Source organism: Callorhinus ursinus, unplaced genomic scaffold (genome assembly GCF_003265705.2).
Source record: "Callorhinus ursinus isolate GAN/ISIS: 27379988/994484 unplaced genomic scaffold, GSC_fseal_2.0 scaffold22, whole genome shotgun sequence".
NCBI lineage: Eukaryota > Metazoa > Chordata > Mammalia > Carnivora > Otariidae > Callorhinus > Callorhinus ursinus.
The window spans coordinates 2,109,425-2,126,531 of NW_027397084.1; the positions used below are offsets into that span (position 1 = coordinate 2,109,425).

Sequence of the window (17,107 nt, forward strand, 5' to 3'; positions counted from 1 at the left end):
TGGGGGTCCAGGCAAGCTGTGCCTTCATTAGGTAAGGCAGACTTAAATCTTCCATAGAACAAAGGGCATCCCAGGAGAGTTGTCACCATGACCCAGAGGACTCCTCCTTTTAGGAAGTCTTGGAGCTCTGTTGATCAAGGGGCTAGGGGCTCCCTTCCCACACACCCAGCTACCCCGTCATGGCAACCTGAGGCTGGCCCACTTGGTCCCTGAGCACTGATCTGTAAGTCCCAGAGCCACAGAGTCAGTGACCTCTGAATGGATGGTGGCCCCTCCCCCAGGCTCTGGGCCCAACAGGCAGGGATCCCTGAAGACCTGGTGACCAGGGAGGGCCCAGTCCTTGCCCAGCCCCCAGGGCTGGATTCTGCCTGCAGGCTCTCTGCTCTTCAGTCTAACTGCTCCCGCCTCCAGAGTCCAAGGGTCCAAGTGGCGGGTGGGCTGTGCTACCCTGAGCCCTACAGAGGAAGGCCACACTGAGAACCGCTGGTGGGTGAGCGGCATGAGATTTGAGGAGCTGCTAGACCAGGTGGGCAGCTTTGGGCCCTTCCAATTGTGGAACGTGGCCCTGCTGGCCCTGCCCCGGGTGCTGCTGCCCATGCACTTCCTCCTACCTGTCTTCCTGGCGGCTGTACCTGCCCACCGCTGTGCGCTACCCGGTGCCCCGGCCAACTTCAGCCACCAGGACGCATGGCTGGAGGCCCACCTGCCCCAGGAGCCTGATGGCACCCTCAGCTCCTGCCTTTATTTCACCCACTCCCAGGCCCTCCCCAACACCACGTTTTGGGGAGTGGGTCAGAGCCCTGGGCAGCTGGAGGGTGAGCCCTCCACAGCGCCCTGCCCTCAGGGCTGGGACTACGACCGCTCTGAGTTCTCCTCCACCATCGCAACCGAGGTACCTGAGTGTGAGACTGGGGGCACGTGAGTGGGATGGGCCTGCCACTGCCTTGGGTGATGACTATGTGGGCATGAGACACATTGCCTTACTTCTTAGAGTCTCAGTTTACCTATCTGTAGCTGGGATCTATGAATTTAAAGCAGTGAGCTTCATTCCTGGCCTGCAGTAAGGAGCCCATACCCGGGAGCTGCTATTATCAATTGGGAGGTGGTTAAGGGAGGGAAGGGCTAAGATGGCTCCAGGGAGCTGGGGGAGAGAGTTGAGAAAGGTGTTTCTAGAGTAGTAGGAGGAGAAACGACACAGGCCTTCTTTCTCTTCTTCTTTTTGGCCCCAGGTCTGGGATTTATATAATCCATCTAGAGGTGAATGTAGATGGGGGCAGTCTGTCTGGAGAGGAGCAGACCTGTTGTCAAAGTGAAGGCCCTCCATGTAAAGAAACTGAAGCTGCAGGATTGGGGAGGGGCAAGGTCTCTTACCCCTCAAGTTGGGGTGTAAATAGTTGAGGGTTTATTATCTGATGTGGAGGTACCAGGATGGGACCACTGACCTCAGAAGGCCCCAGAGTCTGGAGAGGAAGGGTCGGTGCTAACTGGAGAGGGCCTGTGCCCATGGGAGGCCCCTCCCTGTTTGTCCCTGCAGTGGGACCTTGTGTGCGAACAGAAAGGCCTGAACAAAGCCACTTCCACTTTCTTTTTTGCTGGTGTGCTGGTGGGGGCCGTGGCCTTCGGATACCTGTCTGACAGGTGGGGTGCAGTGTGTGTGGGGGCAACAAGGGAGTGGGTGGGGAACCCTCTCCCACTAGTTGGGGTATGGGCTTGGTCTATCTCTGTTGTGGGACCTCCCCTCTACAGGGAGCTGACCCTGCATGACCCCTGTGCAGGTTTGGGCGGCGCCGTCTGCTGCTGGTGGCCTACGTGAGTTCCCTGGTGCTAGGCCTGGCGTCTGCAGCCTCAGTCAGCTACGTCATGTTTGTCATCACCCGCACCCTCACTGGCACAGCTCTGGCTGGCTTCACCATCATTGTGATGCCACTGGGTGAGGCAGGCAAAGGACGGGCAGGGCCTAGAAGACTGGAGGGAGGCAGTTGTCAAGGCTGAGACTGAACCCATCTGGTTCTTACTAACTTTCTTCCTGTCTCTGGTTCCTGCCCTGGGCCCAGAAATGGAATGGCTGGATGTGGGGCACCGCACTGTGGCAGGGGTCCTGAGCGGCACCTTCTGGACAGTGGGCGTGATGCTGTTGGCACTGGTCGGGTACCTGATACGGGACTGGCGATGGCTTCTGCTGGCTGTCACTCTGCCTTGTGCCCCAGGCATCCTCAGCCTCTGGTGAGGACTGTGGGCTGCTCGGGACTAGGTGATAGAGGAAGTCAGAGACAGAATTAATCAGAGGCTGAGATTCGAATACAGAGTGACTGAGAGATGAAGAGAAAGAGAAAGTCAGCAACCGAGAAACGGAAAAAGAGAGAACGAGAGACCAACCGATACAAAGAGGATGGCACCGGACATGAGAAGCAGAGAAACACAGGACAACATGTAGAGAGACTATGGAGAGACAGAGACAGAATCAGTGAGAGGTAGAAAGTGACAGAGACCAAGACTGAAAGGCAGATTCAGAGGGACAGATAGAGATGGTTGAAGCAGGGACAAGAGAGGCAGGGATGGACAGACAGGGCCAGCACAGGGGTAGGGAGTCCAAGCAGGAGGGTAGGAAGCCAGGCAGCGTGGGCATTTCATCACCTCCCAAAAATGAACTGGCTTTTGATGCCCTTCGGGGATTTTTGTATGTCTGTCTCTCCTTCATCCTATGCCCTCCTGTCACCTGTGGGAGAAGTGGGTGGCTGATGCTGGGGGCTGAGGTCTTGGCAATGATAGCAATCCAGTTGAATAGAGAAGGGAATCCTCGGCTGTGGCGGACCTAGGCCTGGGCAAGGAAGTGTGGGAGGAGGTGGCTTTTAAGTTGGGCCTTAAAGGATGAGTAAAAGTTTATCAGGTGAGGAGGGTTTGGGCCATGTTGAGGGACTGCATGAGCAAGAGCCTGGAGGTTGATAGGCTGTGGTATACGCAGGAGGGAGATGTGGCTGCAGGTGCTGACTCTGCCTGAAGGGCCTCCTGCTGTCCCCCAGGTGGGTGCCTGAGTCTGCACGCTGGCTTCTGACCCAGGGCCGTGTGGAGGAGGCCCACAGGTACCTGCTCCGCTGCGCCAGGCTCAATGGGCGGCCCATAGGTGAAGATGGCCTGACCCAGGAGGTGAGGGAGAATGTGTGTGTGAGTGCAGGCAAGTGCATGTGTGTGTGTGGGGGGGTGCATGTGTGTGTATATGCACTTGGGTATGTGAGGCCTACGTCAAGCTCCCCCTTCCTGGGGCCCACTGTATGAACAGGGAAAGCTCCTGGCCCCCAGTGGAGAGTTCCAAACTCTTCAAGATGTCCTACCTGGCTCTGTTGGGCCACATCCTTGACTCAGCGCCCACATTACTCAGCTTGGAAGTGCATCCCCAAGAAGGAGGAGGCAGAGAGACCTGGGGAGATCAATGTGCCTAGCTAAGCCATGTGCCTAAGCCAACTGACGTCACAAATTCTCCTTCTCTCCTGCCAGGCCCTGGACAAAGTGGCCACTCGGGAGCGAGTGGTTCGAAGACCCTCGTACCTAGATCTGTTCCGGACCCCACGGCTCCGACACATCTCACTATGCTGCATGGTGATGTGGTGAGGAGAGGGCCTGGCCTGGGCAAGCTGGGTGGGGATGGGTGGACAAAAAGGCAGACTCCAGGATGGCGCTGAGTGTGAGAGGAAGATGGACAAGTGAACTGTAACTGTGCAGGGCCGGAGGACCTGCCTCTGAGGGCATGGAGCTCTGGAAAGTCACAAGATGGAGCAGGCATCAGAGGAAGGGCTCAAATGCAGGTTCTGCCACCTCCTTACTGTGAGACCTTGGGCAGGTCACTTAACACCAAGCCTCAGAGTCCCTTCTGCAAAACAGGACGCTTTTAGTTCCTACCTCACAGGCTTGCTGTGCAGATTAGGTAAAGACGCTTTGGCCATTGGCAGGTGCTGCACACTCCCGGGGGGATTATGGGGACAGGGAAGGCGGTGGGCAGTGGGCTCTGGAGGTGGGGGAGGTGGTCCTTCTAAAAGGCCAAGGCTCCCTAAAAAGAGAGGACAAGGAGTGGAGGGTGAAAAGGAAGGCCCCTGAGTGGCATCACGACCCCCTTCAGGTTTGGAGTGAATTTCTCCTATTATGGCCTGAGCCTGAATGTGTCGGGCCTGGGGCTGAATGTGTACCAAACACAGCTGCTGTTCGGGGCTGTGGAGCTGCCCTCCAAGCTGCTGGTCTACCTGTTTGTGCACCACGCGGGACGCCGTCTCACGCAAGCAGGAGCGCTGCTGGGCACCGCCCTTGCTTTGGGGATCAGTCTGCTGGTGACCTCGGGTGAGCCCCGCCCACTCCCCGGAGGCCCCGCCTCCTGCCCAAGAACGCCCGCCTTTTCCCCCCGGAAGCCCCTACTCAAAGCCCTCCACTAGGGGAACCTCCCATCCTGGGAGCTCTGGGTCTCCCACAAGGCCCGCTCCCTGCCTGAATCCCTTTTCTTCCAGGGATGGGGCCCTGGAGCACCGCCCTGGCGGTGACAGGGAAAGGTTTTTCTGAAGCTGCCTTCACCACTGCCTACCTGTTCACGTCGGAGTTGTACCCTACTGTGCTCAGGTGAGGGGAGCCTGGGTCCCAGGCAACCCACCTGGGGGAGGGCTTGTAGTCACATCTTTTTACCAACACCCGACACACACACACACACACACACACACACACACACACACACACACACTCTCTCTCTCTCTCTCTCTCTCTCTCTCTGCAGCCCAGTTCCTCCCACCCATTCCTCACACCAGACCCAGAATACAGAGCTAATCAGAACCATCTGTGCATGCTTAAATCTGGGAGAAGGCTGAGCATTTTATCTTTACTAAGTGACCCTGAGTGAGGTCACACTTCTCTGGGCCTCCTTTAAAACAAAAGTCACAAAAAGCGCCATCTGCCTTTCCCTTCCCATTCACCACAGCCCAGGCAGAGCTGCCCTAAGGAGTAATCTCTGGACCTAAGGCCTGAGGCCCTTTTTTTACTTTTTAAAAGATTTTACTCATTTGAGAGAGAGAGAGAGAGAGAACATGAGTGAGGAGAGGGGCAGAGGGGGAGGGAGAGGGAAAGGGAGAGAATCTCAAGCAGAGTCCCACGGAGCTGAGGTGGGGTTTCATCCCACAACCCCCAGATAGTGACCTGAGCCAAGATCCAGAGTGGCCATGCTCAACCGAATTAGCCACCCAGGTGCCCCCTGGTGCCCTTTCAGCTAGCTATCAGCAGGTGGGGAGAAGATTGTAGGCAGCTGGGTATGTTTAGAAAGCCCTGCTCCTCCTCTACCAACATGCCAGGGTCTGTAGGAGCTGGGACCCTCTTCCTTCCACACTACCCTTTCCCCACCCCTTTTGTGATGACTTTTCTTTTCCTTCAGCAGTACCTGATTGGTTCTGTCAGAATGGGAGTCCCATTCTCTGGTGAATGCTGGCTTGGGGACAGGTGGGAAGACCACCCGAAAGAAGCCTCAGCTTTCTTAGCCATCTGGGGAGAAGGGGATGTCAGGACTTGCCAGCCCAGGATGGGAACCCTGTGAGGCATGACCCTAAGTAGGTGTGAACACCAACACCTTCCCCCTTCCTCTCTCTGAACAGACAGACAGGGATGGGGCTGACTTCACTGGTGGGCCGGCTCGGGGGCTCTCTGGCCCCACTGGCGGCCTTGCTGGATGGAGTATGGCTGTCACTGCCCAAGCTCGCTTATGCGGGGATTGCTCTGCTGGCTGCCTGCACTGCCCTCCTGCTACCAGAGACAAGGCAAGCACAGCTGCCGGAGACCATCCAGGACGTGGAGAGGAGGTGTGTGCACAGAACTGTTTGTGTCTGTGTGAGCACATACATGTGGGAATGAGTGCTCAAGTACCTGACGCCTTAGGTAGGATTCAGAGAGGATGACGTGTCTGCATGTTCTGTGTCTGGTGCTTCCATGCAAGTGTGAGTGGGTGTATGACTTGAGGTTTGTAAAAGTATACGAGTCCGTATGTGTGTATGTACATGGATATCGAAGACTGTCCAGGAAGAGGTGGATGTGTGCACACTCAGGTATGCCTATACATCAGGGATGTATATATAAGCATGTGTGGGAGTCACCTGTGGGAGTACCCATGTTTGTATACCAGCAGCTGGGGAGAGGTGTAGGCCAGCCCTGATGGGGCATGCTCGGGTGGGAGGCCCAGGGGCTAAACCCCACCATTGCTCATGACTCCTTCCTCCACAGTGCCCCATCCAGCCTTCAGAAGGAAGAGATACCCATGAAGCAGGTCCAGGACTGAGTGGTATCAGGGGCAGGCCCTCCACAGAAATTCTGCAGCAGGGGCTGGAAGACCAGAAGGGCAGGCCCTGTGGCTGGGGCTAGGGGCATCAAGCCCCCTCCCCAGGGCTGGAGTTGCCACCAGTGCCCCCTCTCTGTGCTCATGAAGCCTTGACTATTTGGCCTTCAGCAACTGGGTGACTGAATGCAGTGGGCTGCTGAATAATTCTGGTACCCTTTTCGTGGCTGGGGGAGTTCCATAAATGAAGGTGCCCCATGGGTTTGGTGCAGCAGTGAGTTGTGGGATGAGCCCTGGATAGGAAGCCAGTCTGACCCTGGGATCTGATCCCAACTTTGCCATTGATTTGCTGTGAGACCTTAGGTATGTGGCTTTCCCTCTCAAGGCTTCAGTCTGTTCATCTCTCAATGGATAATGAAGCCTCTTAGCAGACCTCACCACAGGATCTGTTGTCATGCTCAAACAAGATGCCGAATAACGTGCTTCTTCTAGAGACGGTGCTAAAGAAGGGATTGCCCTATGATGACTTCTGGCACCAAAAGGCTGGTGGACATGCTGTCCACTGTGTGGTACTGGGAGCTGCCCAGGACCAGGGTACCAGGAGAATAGAGCTCTTTGTTCCCATGGCTGGCCCCGTACCTACCAGGTACTTTGCAGGGTAATGCATCCTCCACCCCACACCTCCCATCCTCCAACCCATTGTTTAGGCCTCATGCCCAAAGAAGAGTTGAAGGCATGGGAGCCAACATTTTATTGGAGAAGCCAGAATAAACACGTTTTTTAAGTACCTTGAAGTTAAAGAATTTGCTAGGGAAAGGGACTGGGAAGGCCAGGAGGCTACCCTTTAAAATATGGTGACCTATGTCTCCTAACCAGATAGGAACAGGAAAGGGAGGAATCAGCAAAGTCTAGACTCCCTGGTCTACCATGGAGCCTAGGCCCAGGCCACTGGAAGACCATCTTCCCCATGTGGGACTGGAGAATTCTGTAGCTCCCACTGCATCATGGAAGGGATGGTATGAGGCCTGAGTTAGAGTGACCTCTCCTGTGAGCATCTCATTTGGATTTTATCTCCACGGGGTCATAGATGTAGCAGCCCACATCACCAATGTTCACACCTGAGGGAGAGAGCCCCATCACCAAAGGCCTTGGGGCTGGGGGGTGTTGGGCTGAGGGATGAAGGGAATTGGGAGGGACCTGGGGTGTGTGTGACCACCCCAGTTTTTGTCCATACATCCCCACAGACCCACATGCCATACTTTAGGCCCACTGTCTGGGGTGGGGCCGCCCACCTTTGGGGCCAAACAGGTAGCCGTAGCAGGGGATGTGGCAGTAGGGGACGCCGTCATGCTGGGACATAGAGAGAAAGAGAGCCATCTCAGCTTGACTCTCTTCCCAGCTCCAGCCTCCCTCCTCCCAACATAAACACCCATCCCTGCCCTGTTCACCTCAGCATGACTCCCAGCAGTCAGGGTCTTCCGGCAGCGCTGGCACCTCAGACAGGGTCGGTGCCAATTTCTGCCCAAAGACATCACCTTCTCAGCTGGTGGTGGAGAGAACTGGTAATTCCAGGGGCAGGGCAAGGAGACCTACCTGCTTTGCACCACCTCCTTACACTTTGATGCCCAACCTCTGCCCCCCTCCCCAAGCTTTCCATTGTCACTTACCAAAATAGACAGGTTCCTCACAGCCAGGGCACAGTGAAGTCTCCCCAGTGAATGTCTTCATGTGGGGAGGGCCTTTAAGGGGAAGAGGCCCTGGCTAGGGCTGAGGCGGGGGCCAGGCCTAAGCAGGGCCCATCAGCACCAACCTTCCAAAAGCCAGGCTTATCCCAGAGCCCCCCACCCAGCTGGCCATGAGTCTTTCTTGGGCAGAGCTGAGTCTCCTATGACCTCCACCTCCTGCCCCATCCCTTTCTGCAGAAAGGACCACCTGCTTCCTTCTCCTAGGGGATCAGGTACCCACCAGCTCAACCCTGTCAGCAACTCAATCCTCAGGAAACCTGAGCTGATACAGGAGCGGGCCTGTATGGGTGTCAGGTGTTGGGGAGCATGGTGTCATTGACCACTCTAGGGGATGGGAGGAAGGAACAGAGAGAGGGGAGAAGTGGAAGAAAATGAGGAGCTGGCCCTGTCTCAATGACCTCTTACTCCTAGGTCATTCTTTCCATGGCCTTGGCCTGGGAGAGGCCTGAATTCCAGGCCAGCTTTGCCTCTGACTTGCTGTGTGACTGCACGAGGCCACTCGCTCTCTCCAAACCTTAGTTCCCAATTTACCTCTTAACTCAGCAGCTGACAAGAAAGAACCCCCCAAAAAGGGCCATGAATAAGAGAAGACTTTGCCACAAAGTTGTAGGAATGTGAAGCAGAGGACTAGGGTGGGAGACTGCCACCTGGTCTACCTGTTCCAGCCTGGGGATGAGGAGTAGCTGGGGCCCAACTTCACTTACTTTTCTTGCCCTGGGGGAGGCCAGTCCTGGGCCTGGGGGCGCTGAAACTGCTGGGGCTGAGGGGAGTGGTGCTGGCTGGGGTGGGAGTGGGAGGGTTGTAGAGGTAGGAGCCCACACCACCAATGTTCACCCCTGCAGAGAAAACAGGGGCTGTCAGGCTTGAACCTCCAGCTCCCAGCCACAAAGAAGGTCCTGCTGTCCCCTGGCCTCTTCTAGGTTGGTACTTACCCCTGGGTCCAAAGAGAGCCCCATAGCATGGCTTGTGGCAATACGGCCTCCCATTGTGCTAGACACAAGCAGAGGAAAGAGGGCTGCTCAGGGCTAAAGAAGCGGGGAGGGGAGGGCACGGGGGGCCCTCCTGTTGTCCCACAGGCCTTCCCTCAAGACAGACTGCCAGGTATGTCTGTCCATTGGCCTCGGCTAGTGGGGTTGGGAGGGGTGGAGGGTGACCTGGCATGTCCGAATTGCCACTGTGGTCAGGAGAAAGGGCAAGAGCAGGTCAGAAAACTGCTGCTTCCCTCCCCTCCCACCAAAAGGCATGGGGTCTACCCCCCACCAGCACAACTCAGGTGTCCCAATTCCTGGCTGGTGTGGGGCCCTCCGGGTAGGTGGTCTTGGTATTTGACTGTGGAGGTTGCCTTTAGTGAGCCTCCTGAGCAGAAACTGGGGGCTGGTGCTTAGGGGATAGTGACAGACACAGGGCTGTGCGCCCTGGCCAGGCCTCACCTCTGCATGCCCTCCTGGGGACAGGACGCTGTGGCAGCGTTCACATTTCAGGCAGAAGCGGTGCCAGTTCTTGCCCAGGGAGCTCACCTTCTCCGCTGTGGGGGACAAGGTGGAACCGGACTGTGGAGAGCCAGGCCACGTAGCGGGCGCCCCCTGTCCCCCCTCAGCCCCCTCCCCGCCTGCTTCCTAGAGACGATGGGGAGTGTCGGGGCGGGGGGGGGTGTCAGCTCCAACCCAAGTGCCCTGCGCCCCAGAGGTGGAAAGGGGGTCTGAGGCCACACCGTCGTCAGCTTCTCGAACGCCCCGGCTCACACTCGCCCCATCTCCCCCTCCTCAGCCCCGGCCTCACCGAAGAAAACGGGTTGCTGGCAACGCGGGCAGGTCCAGCTCATGGCTCCGCACAGGACAGCCGGCGCCACACACTGTAGTAACCACCGAGGCGGGGCTCCGTTCCCGCCCCCTTCAGTGGCTCCGCCCATGGCTCCGCTGTGAGCCTCATTGGGCAGAAACCGCAGCTCCTCGGCGCCTATTGGCCGTCAGAAATTTAGAACAACTTCACCTGGGAGACGCCGGCGACCTCGCAGGTCCTTCCAAAAACTAAAGCCTCCGACCGGTGGAGACGAGAGAGGGACTTGAAGCCCGACGGGAAAGGAAGAGAGCAATGAGGACGACTGGAAGGGTGGCACTAGTTTCTGGCTTGGTACAAAGGGAAAACTGTCCAGAGTACAGAGGTCATAAAAACACGGTAATTTCCTCAAAGCGAGGGGTCAGGCATTCTTTGAAATGGCTTAATTCCGCCTTGACAGTCTCAGGTGGTTAAGAGCGTCGGAATCTGGAGCGCATCTCTGCCACTTACTCTCTGGCTTCAGGCAAATTACTTAACCTCCCTCTGCATCCATTTTATTTGTACAATGAGTATGATGATTAATCTCTACCTCATAGGATTGTTGTGGAAACTGAGTTAGTATGTGCAAAGGGCCCAAACAGTGATTGGCACATAGCTGCTATAAAAGCGATAGCTATCATTATGATAGATCCCATAATGAACTCAAGACTCTTTGGAAGCCTCAAAATGTGGTCTGGATACAATGGTTTTCTTGTGAAATTACAATGCTTATTAAATTTAAATGTATAATTCAGACACCAATTATATAATCCCAATTTAGTTTTAAGGTGTTTTAATATTTGTTACAAGTAGCCCAAGAGTGCTTCAAAGGACACTTCAAGAAAACCCACAGAGAAAGGAAGAAAATATTTGCAAACAGTATCTGGTAAGGATCCAGTATCAGAATATATATAAAGGACTCTTACACCTCAATAATAAAAAGACAACCCAATTTAAAAACAGGCAAAGAATTTGAATAGACATTTTTCTAAAGAAGATATACACATGGCCAACAAGCACATGAAAAGATGCTCAACATCATTAGTCATTAGGGAAAGGAAAATCAGGATCACAATGAGATACCATTATAGACCTATTAGAATGGCTATAATAAAAAAATGAGTAACAACAAGTGTTAGGATGTGTCAAAATTGGATTCCTCATATGCTGTTGATGAGAATGTAAAACAGTACAGCCCTTTGAAAAACATTCTGGTAATTCCTTAAAAGGTTAAAGAGAGTTACTGTATGATCCAGCAATTGCAATTCTGGGTATATACCCAAGAGAAATGAACGCCTATGTCCACATGAAAATTTGCACATGAATGTTCATAGTACTGCTATTCACAACAGCCAAAAGTCCATCAACCGAAAACAGATGAACAATGTGGCATATCTGTGATAGAATAGGATTCAGCCATAAAAAGGAATGAAGTACTGATGCACAACCTGGATGAGCCATAAAAACATGCTAAATGAAAGAAGCCAGACACATAACACCACATATTGTATGATTCCATTTATATGAAATGTCCAGAATAGGGAAATCCATAAAGACAGAAAAGTGGATTAGTGGTTCCTAGGGGTGTGGAGGAGGGGCAATTGGGCATATCTGCTAAGGGGGTATTAGGTATCTTTATGGGGAGATGAAAATGGTCTGGAATTAGATAGTGATGATAGTTGTAAAACCTCATGAATATACTAAAATTAATGAATTCTATACCTTAGAAGGGTGAACTTTATGATATGTGAATAATTTCACAATAATAATAATAATGATAATGGCTGAAGAGAACTTGTTTTTTAAAAAAGGTAGCTCAGGGAATGAGGGGCAGGAAAGACAGCTGATTACTATGTGCCAGTGCCCCAGCAGAGAAAAGAATTCCTCGATGAAGTATTAGGTGGTGAAATGAAGAGTTTTCTGGAGTATCTTTGTTTTGTCAAGTCAGCTCAGAAACAGCTCAAGGGTGTGTGTGTGTGCTGAACTTAGCCTTCAGCTGCAGTGGGTGAGCCCTGCTAGGTGAAAGGAGTCCTATTTGTGTCTCAGGAGTCTGAGACCCTCTCTGGACTTCAGTTCCCTCACTGGGTAATGGGATAGGACTGGTGTCTGAATTTCCACTCAACACTCCTGTTGCCTCACTTGTCTCCATCAGTACTTTCTCCTTTTAACACTTGTTTTATCCTCCTTGTTGACTTCTAAAGGTGGAAGCCTGCACACAATGAAACAAACTTTTCTATACTTTCTCAAAATTATCTGTTTCTTGTTTTGGGAACTATTTCAAGATCCTTAGTTTTATAACTGTTTCTTGATGGGCTTCTTTAACAACCTTGGAAAAATATTAGTCTCCACCGATATTTTACTTTTGTGTTTCTGCCTCTCATTAGTTTCTTACAGAAGGTGGCTTGAGGTTCACCGTTTTTTTGTTCTCTATGGCTCTCATGGAGAAGGTCTTACTTCAGGAGGTTGGGAGGACTTCATTGTAGTCATTCGAAGACACTGCATTTATTCTCCTTTAGAAAGGTTAGCCTTATTTGCCCACAGAACTATCCTTAGAATTTCTGGGGCATATCAAATTATCTTTCTGAAACTGAGGCTCTGTAGCTCTTTCTGTGTGGGATCACCTTGGCCACATACCTCAGCCTCCTTGAGAGGTCATCTTTACCAGTGCATCCAGCACAGGGCCCCACACAAAGAAACAAGTGTCAGAGTGTGAGCGCCATGCTGCCTTCACACAACTTGCACTGAGTCAGTGGGGCAAGTGCTATACTGCTCCCGTCTTCTGCGGCCTTCCTGTGTTGTATGGCTATGACAAACACAGTATGCCTTGTCTCTTCTAGTTCAGTGCTTAGAAAAGACTAGTTGAGGCTCCTCCTTTTCAAATATTGGCCATTCATTTGCAAGTACAGTAAATCACAGTATTCCACTCTTCTTCCTTGCCTGGCTTCTATTATTCTGTCTCTAAAAGAGGCTTTGTAAAGAATGCTAACAGGGGGGCGCCTGGGTGGCTCAGTCAGTTAAGTGGCTGCCTTCGGCTCGGGTCATGATCCCTGGCTCCTGGGATCGAGCCCCATGTCTGGCTCCCTGCTCAGTGGAGAGCCTCCTTCTCCCTCTCCCTCTGCCTGCCGCTCTGCCTACTTGTGCTTTCTCTGTGTGTCAAATAAATAAATAAAATCTTAAAAAAGAAAAAAAAAGAATGTTAACAGGGAAAATGAACACCTCTTGTAGGAATGTACTTGTAGGAATGTACTGACAGTGGCTGTTTCGAATACTTGTGTGACTAAAGCCTGTAACGTGATAGTTTAACAAATACCACAAATGGTTAAGTCCAGTTGAGTGTAGGAATTACCTAATCAGCTGTCAGGGTGGAGTCTGTTTTTTTTTGAAGATTTTATTTATTCATTTGACAGAGACAGACACAGCGAGAGATGGAACACAAGCAGGGGGAGTGGGAGAGGGAGAAGCAGGTTTCCCACAGAGCAGGGAGCCCGATGCGGGGCTCGATCCCAGGACCCTGGGATCATGACCTGAGCCGAAGGCAGACGCTTAACAGACTGAGCCACCCAGGCGCCCCAGACTGTTGGTAGTTTTTGATGAATTGACCCTTTTATTGTTATGAAGCTGAAGAAACAACCTTTTCAACTCAAGATGAGTGGTGGTGAAGATAATGGCCCCAAAAACCTGAAGGCTGTCACATGGATGAGGCATTAGGAGCACTACTGAGACCCCAGGATAGAGGTCACAGAGAAGCAGATTGGGATTCTGTCCAAGAAAAGAACCTTCTTACAGAGCCCAAACATGGGGTGGCTGCTTCAGATAGTAGTGAGCTTCCTATCTCTGGATGTTATAAATAACATTGGAGAACAAACCAACTGATCACCAGTGTTGCAGAAGGGATGCCAGCATCATACACAGACAGATATTTGAGTTTTCCTCACAATTTGGCAGTATATGATTTTGTGATTCTATTACCAAAGAAGAGTTTCAAATTTGTTAGCAAGAGAGCACTGTTAAAATAGTGACAGCTACCACCTATGGAATACGAGTCCCAGGCACTTTACTTGTTATTTCTGATCCTACAAGAACCTGGTGAGGGGTTTAAATGCTACATTATCGGGGCGCCTGGGTGGCTCAGTCGGTTAAGTGTCTGCCTTTGGCTCAGGTCATGATCCCAGCTCAGCAGGGGAGTCTGCTTCTCCCTCTCTGTCTGCCCCTGCTTTGTGCTCTCTCTCTCGCTCACTCTCTCAAATAAATAAATAATTAAAAAAAATGCTACATCATCAATTGTACATAAAAAGAGAGTGGCTTGGGGGTGCCTGGGTGGCTCAGTCATTAAGCGTCTGCTTTCGGCTTAGGTCACAGTCCCAGGGTCCTGGGATTGAGCCCCGCATCGGGCTCCCTGCTCAGTGGGAAGCCTGCTTCTCCCTCTCCCACTCCCCCTGCTTGTGTTCCTGCTCTCGCTATCTCTGTCAAATAAATAAATAAAATCTTTAAAAATAAATAAATAAATAAAGGAGAGTGGCTTGGAGAAGTTAAGAGATTTCGTCAGATCATACAGACCTAAGACTCTCAAGCTCACACTCTTTCCACTCCCTGCTTCTAAGGGCTGCCCATGTGTTTGAGTCTGAATACCACCTTGTCTGCACAGCACCTCTGTGCCTAAAGGTAAGAGGACCTCTCCAGGTAAATAATGGGTTGCAAGAGACAAGGGAATGTCATTAAAGCTTTTCCATGGTTTCTCAGTGCCCTCAAGGTAAAGTTTTTAACTTGGTTCTAAGGACCTCACCTTTCCAGTTCTAGCCATTTCTCCTGTTTCTCCCTCCAGCCACACTAAATGTAAACCTGTGAAATCCTTTCCTGCCTCAGGACCTTTGCAAATGCTATCTCCCTTCTGGGAACTTGCTTCCTCATTATCTTCACCTCACTAATTCCTGCCTAACTTCAGGTCCCCCTCACCTACTTAATACCAGGCTATTGGCTCCAGGCATTCTCTACTATAGCATCCTGTGCTGGAGGGCCAAGGGGGTACAATCAACAACACCTGTGTTTTCCCTACTTGAGAGCTCCACCAAATGAGGAAATAAAGGCTACATCTGTAGCTTAGTGGTAGAATAAAATAGGTTTGCCAACTTCCTGCCCCCCCCCGGCCCCCACCCCCGAATTTAGGCTTTGTTAGTCTGTGAGCTCCAAGAGGGCAGGGACCAGGAATGCTTTGCCAAACGCTGTGTATGCTTCCAATGCCTTGCTTAATCTCTGATACATAGTGCTCAATAAATATTTATTGGTGAAAGAATATTAAGTGTTATACATAAGTCTCCCTCAAATGTGAGTAGATGAGGGCTAATGAAGAGATGTGGAGTTAGGAGGGGACTGGTAGGAGTTAAGAGTTTCATTACAACAAAAGCCCTGGGGAAGGGAAGCTTAGGTGGGTAGGAGTAAGAATTTAGGAGTTTGTTTCTTCATACCCATAAGGATCAGCATGTATGAGGCAAACCAGAATATGATTTAAACTGATCCTGATTATAAATACTAGATAACTAATAAAAAGAGAACTGAAAATCTGCTTTGGCAGCAAACCAGTCCCACTAATTGCAGTCATTCACAAGAACTTACTAATTAAGCTTAATTACCATGTGGCACAATTATGTATGTCATTAAATATATGGCAAATGAGAGAATGTGGGAAAGTGTTATGTAAACTGTAAAGCACCTTACAAATATGACTGCTATAATGTGTCAGGTTAGCACTGAGTTTTTTTCTTTAAATTTTTTTATTGTTATATTAATCACCATACATCATTAGTTTTTGATGTAGTGTTCCATGATTCATTGTTTGAGGTTGGCACTGAGTTGTTTTTTTTTTAAAGATTTATTTACTTGAGAGAGCGAGAATGAGAGAGAGTGAGTACATGAGAGGGGGGAGGATCAGAGGGAGAAGCAGGCTCCTTGCTGAGCAGGGAGCCCAATGTGGGACTCGATCCCGGGACTCCGGGATCATGACCTGAGCCGAAGGCAGCCGCCCAACCAACTGAGCCACCCAGGCGCCCTAGCACTGAGTTTTGATTACAACTATAAAGTCCACTTATTTTATATCTTTGTAGGCTTGTCCAAGTATATGGGCATATGCTTATAACTTTTAAGGCATTATCAAAAACTTTGTTCCTCAATGACTCTTGAAAGGTTTCACTCAGTTCTGGTATGTTAATGAAAAATTAGTCTTACCTCTTGATCACACCGTGTTACTTCACCTTTATTACCCATACATAACCTGTGTGCTTTCTCATTCCATCTTCTGAGTTTCTCCTCTTAACTAGAAAGCTTTACTTTCTGCCATTTATGTTACTTAAAAAAAAAAATAGAAACACACACACAAGATAAAACCAGACTGAAATGTTTTCTTAAAAACACACCAGCAAGTCTGTTTGACCTTTTTCCTTGTTTTCCAGCATCCACTTGCTGCCATTACATGAACCTGTTGAGAGCATTCTGTATATAGCTACTTGTGGTTAGCTGCTTGGGGTTATTGACTGGGCTACATTTTGTGATTCAGTGGCATCAGCTGGGCTAATTCAGAATCAAGGCTGCAGGAAATGACTGCCAGGAAATGATCTGATCTCTCACCATGGTTGCCTTCAACTTATGCTCATGAAGAAATCAACAACAGCTTTCAATGGTGGTTTTCCATACAAAGATGGGCCTAGTTTCTCAAATATCATTTGGAAATGTGTATTTCATCTAAAAATATATAAAAATAACTACATCCAAATAATTTGCAGCATGAAAAATATATCCATATGCTGGAAACCAAGAAAACAAAAAGAGTGAAACTTGGTGGTCAGCTTGCTTATAGGTCTGACAGATGGTGACAATGCTCTGTGATGTGAACTACTGGCAACTTCCTCATCTCATTTTTTATAATATAGAAGCACAGTCCTTCCAGGTCATGAGACTATGTTAAGGAAACTAAAACAGTTTAATCTTATGAATTCAGAAAAATGCAAAAGCTTACCTTTTTATAGAGGAGTTTCTCAGTTCCTCTATGAAACTCAAAATCACAGAATCAGAAGTCAAGTTCCAGGCTCTTCCCAGCTCCAAAATGACTGGGCTTTTTCTCTTCTTCTCTGGAGCTTTTGGAAGAGGCAGAGCTATAACATCTTTATTCATACTACATTTATTACTACCAACCCCCACCACCAAAAACAGGGCAGCAATTACCAGTATCTTGTGGGGACAAGAACTTTGTGATAAAAAGCCACAAAGA

The 17,107-nt window shown here is 50.6% G+C and overlaps 2 protein-coding genes across 7 annotated transcripts; one reads left to right on the plus strand and one right to left on the minus strand.

Annotated features, from left to right (window-relative positions):
• Window positions 1-466: 466 nt before the first annotated feature.
• SLC22A7 (solute carrier family 22 member 7) lies at window positions 467-6,907 on the plus strand. The gene is made up of 10 exons (XM_025890410.2): window positions 467-892; window positions 1,535-1,638; window positions 1,776-1,930; window positions 2,055-2,223; window positions 3,021-3,144; window positions 3,493-3,602; window positions 4,112-4,326; window positions 4,491-4,599; window positions 5,616-5,819; window positions 6,238-6,907. The coding sequence occupies exons 1-10, from the start codon at window positions 500-502 to the stop codon at window positions 6,290-6,292; spliced, it is 1,638 nt and encodes a 545-aa protein (XP_025746195.1). The 5' UTR covers window positions 467-499; the 3' UTR covers window positions 6,293-6,907.
• Window positions 6,908-7,025: 118 nt separating this feature from the next.
• On the minus strand, window positions 7,026-16,849 carry CRIP3 (cysteine rich protein 3). 6 transcript variants are annotated; one of them, XM_025890411.2, is made up of 8 exons: window positions 9,814-16,849; window positions 9,465-9,559; window positions 8,967-9,024; window positions 8,739-8,870; window positions 7,957-8,028; window positions 7,738-7,832; window positions 7,582-7,639; window positions 7,026-7,407 (listed from the first exon to the last, which is right to left on the minus strand). In XM_025890411.2, the coding sequence occupies exons 1-8, from the start codon at window positions 9,941-9,943 to the stop codon at window positions 7,346-7,348; spliced, it is 702 nt and encodes a 233-aa protein (XP_025746196.1). In that variant the 5' UTR covers window positions 9,944-16,849; the 3' UTR covers window positions 7,026-7,345. The 6 variants fall into 6 exon arrangements, with proteins under 6 accessions (XP_025746196.1, XP_073761104.1, XP_025746197.1 ...); XM_073905003.1 differs by lacking the exon at window positions 7,957-8,028; XM_025890412.2 differs by lacking the exon at window positions 7,582-7,639.
• Between the last annotated feature and the right edge of the window lie 258 nt (window positions 16,850-17,107).

Excerpts from the sequence above, each read along its gene's own strand:
- SLC22A7 (XM_025890410.2), top strand. The coding sequence starts at position 500 with ATGAGATTTGAGGAGCTGCTAGACCAGGTGGGCAGCTTTGGGCCCTTC. Across the intron at positions 3,145-3,492 it reads AAGATGGCCTGACCCAGGAG|GCCCTGGACAAAGTGGCCAC; the intron begins GTGAGGGAGAAT and ends CTCTCCTGCCAG. Across the intron at positions 4,600-5,615 it reads TTGTACCCTACTGTGCTCAG|ACAGACAGGGATGGGGCTGA; the intron begins GTGAGGGGAGCC and ends CTCTCTGAACAG.
- CRIP3 (XM_025890411.2), bottom strand. The coding sequence starts at position 9,943 with ATGGGCGGAGCCACTGAAGGGGGCGGGAACGGAGCCCCGCCTCGGTGG. Across the intron at positions 9,025-9,464 it reads CCCCAGGAGGGCATGCAGAG|CACAATGGGAGGCCGTATTG; the intron begins GTGAGGCCTGGC and ends GCTTGTGTCTAG. Across the intron at positions 8,029-8,738 it reads CCTCCCCCAGGGCAAGAAAA|GCCCTCCCCACATGAAGACA; the intron begins GTAAGTGAAGTT and ends TTCCCCTTAAAG.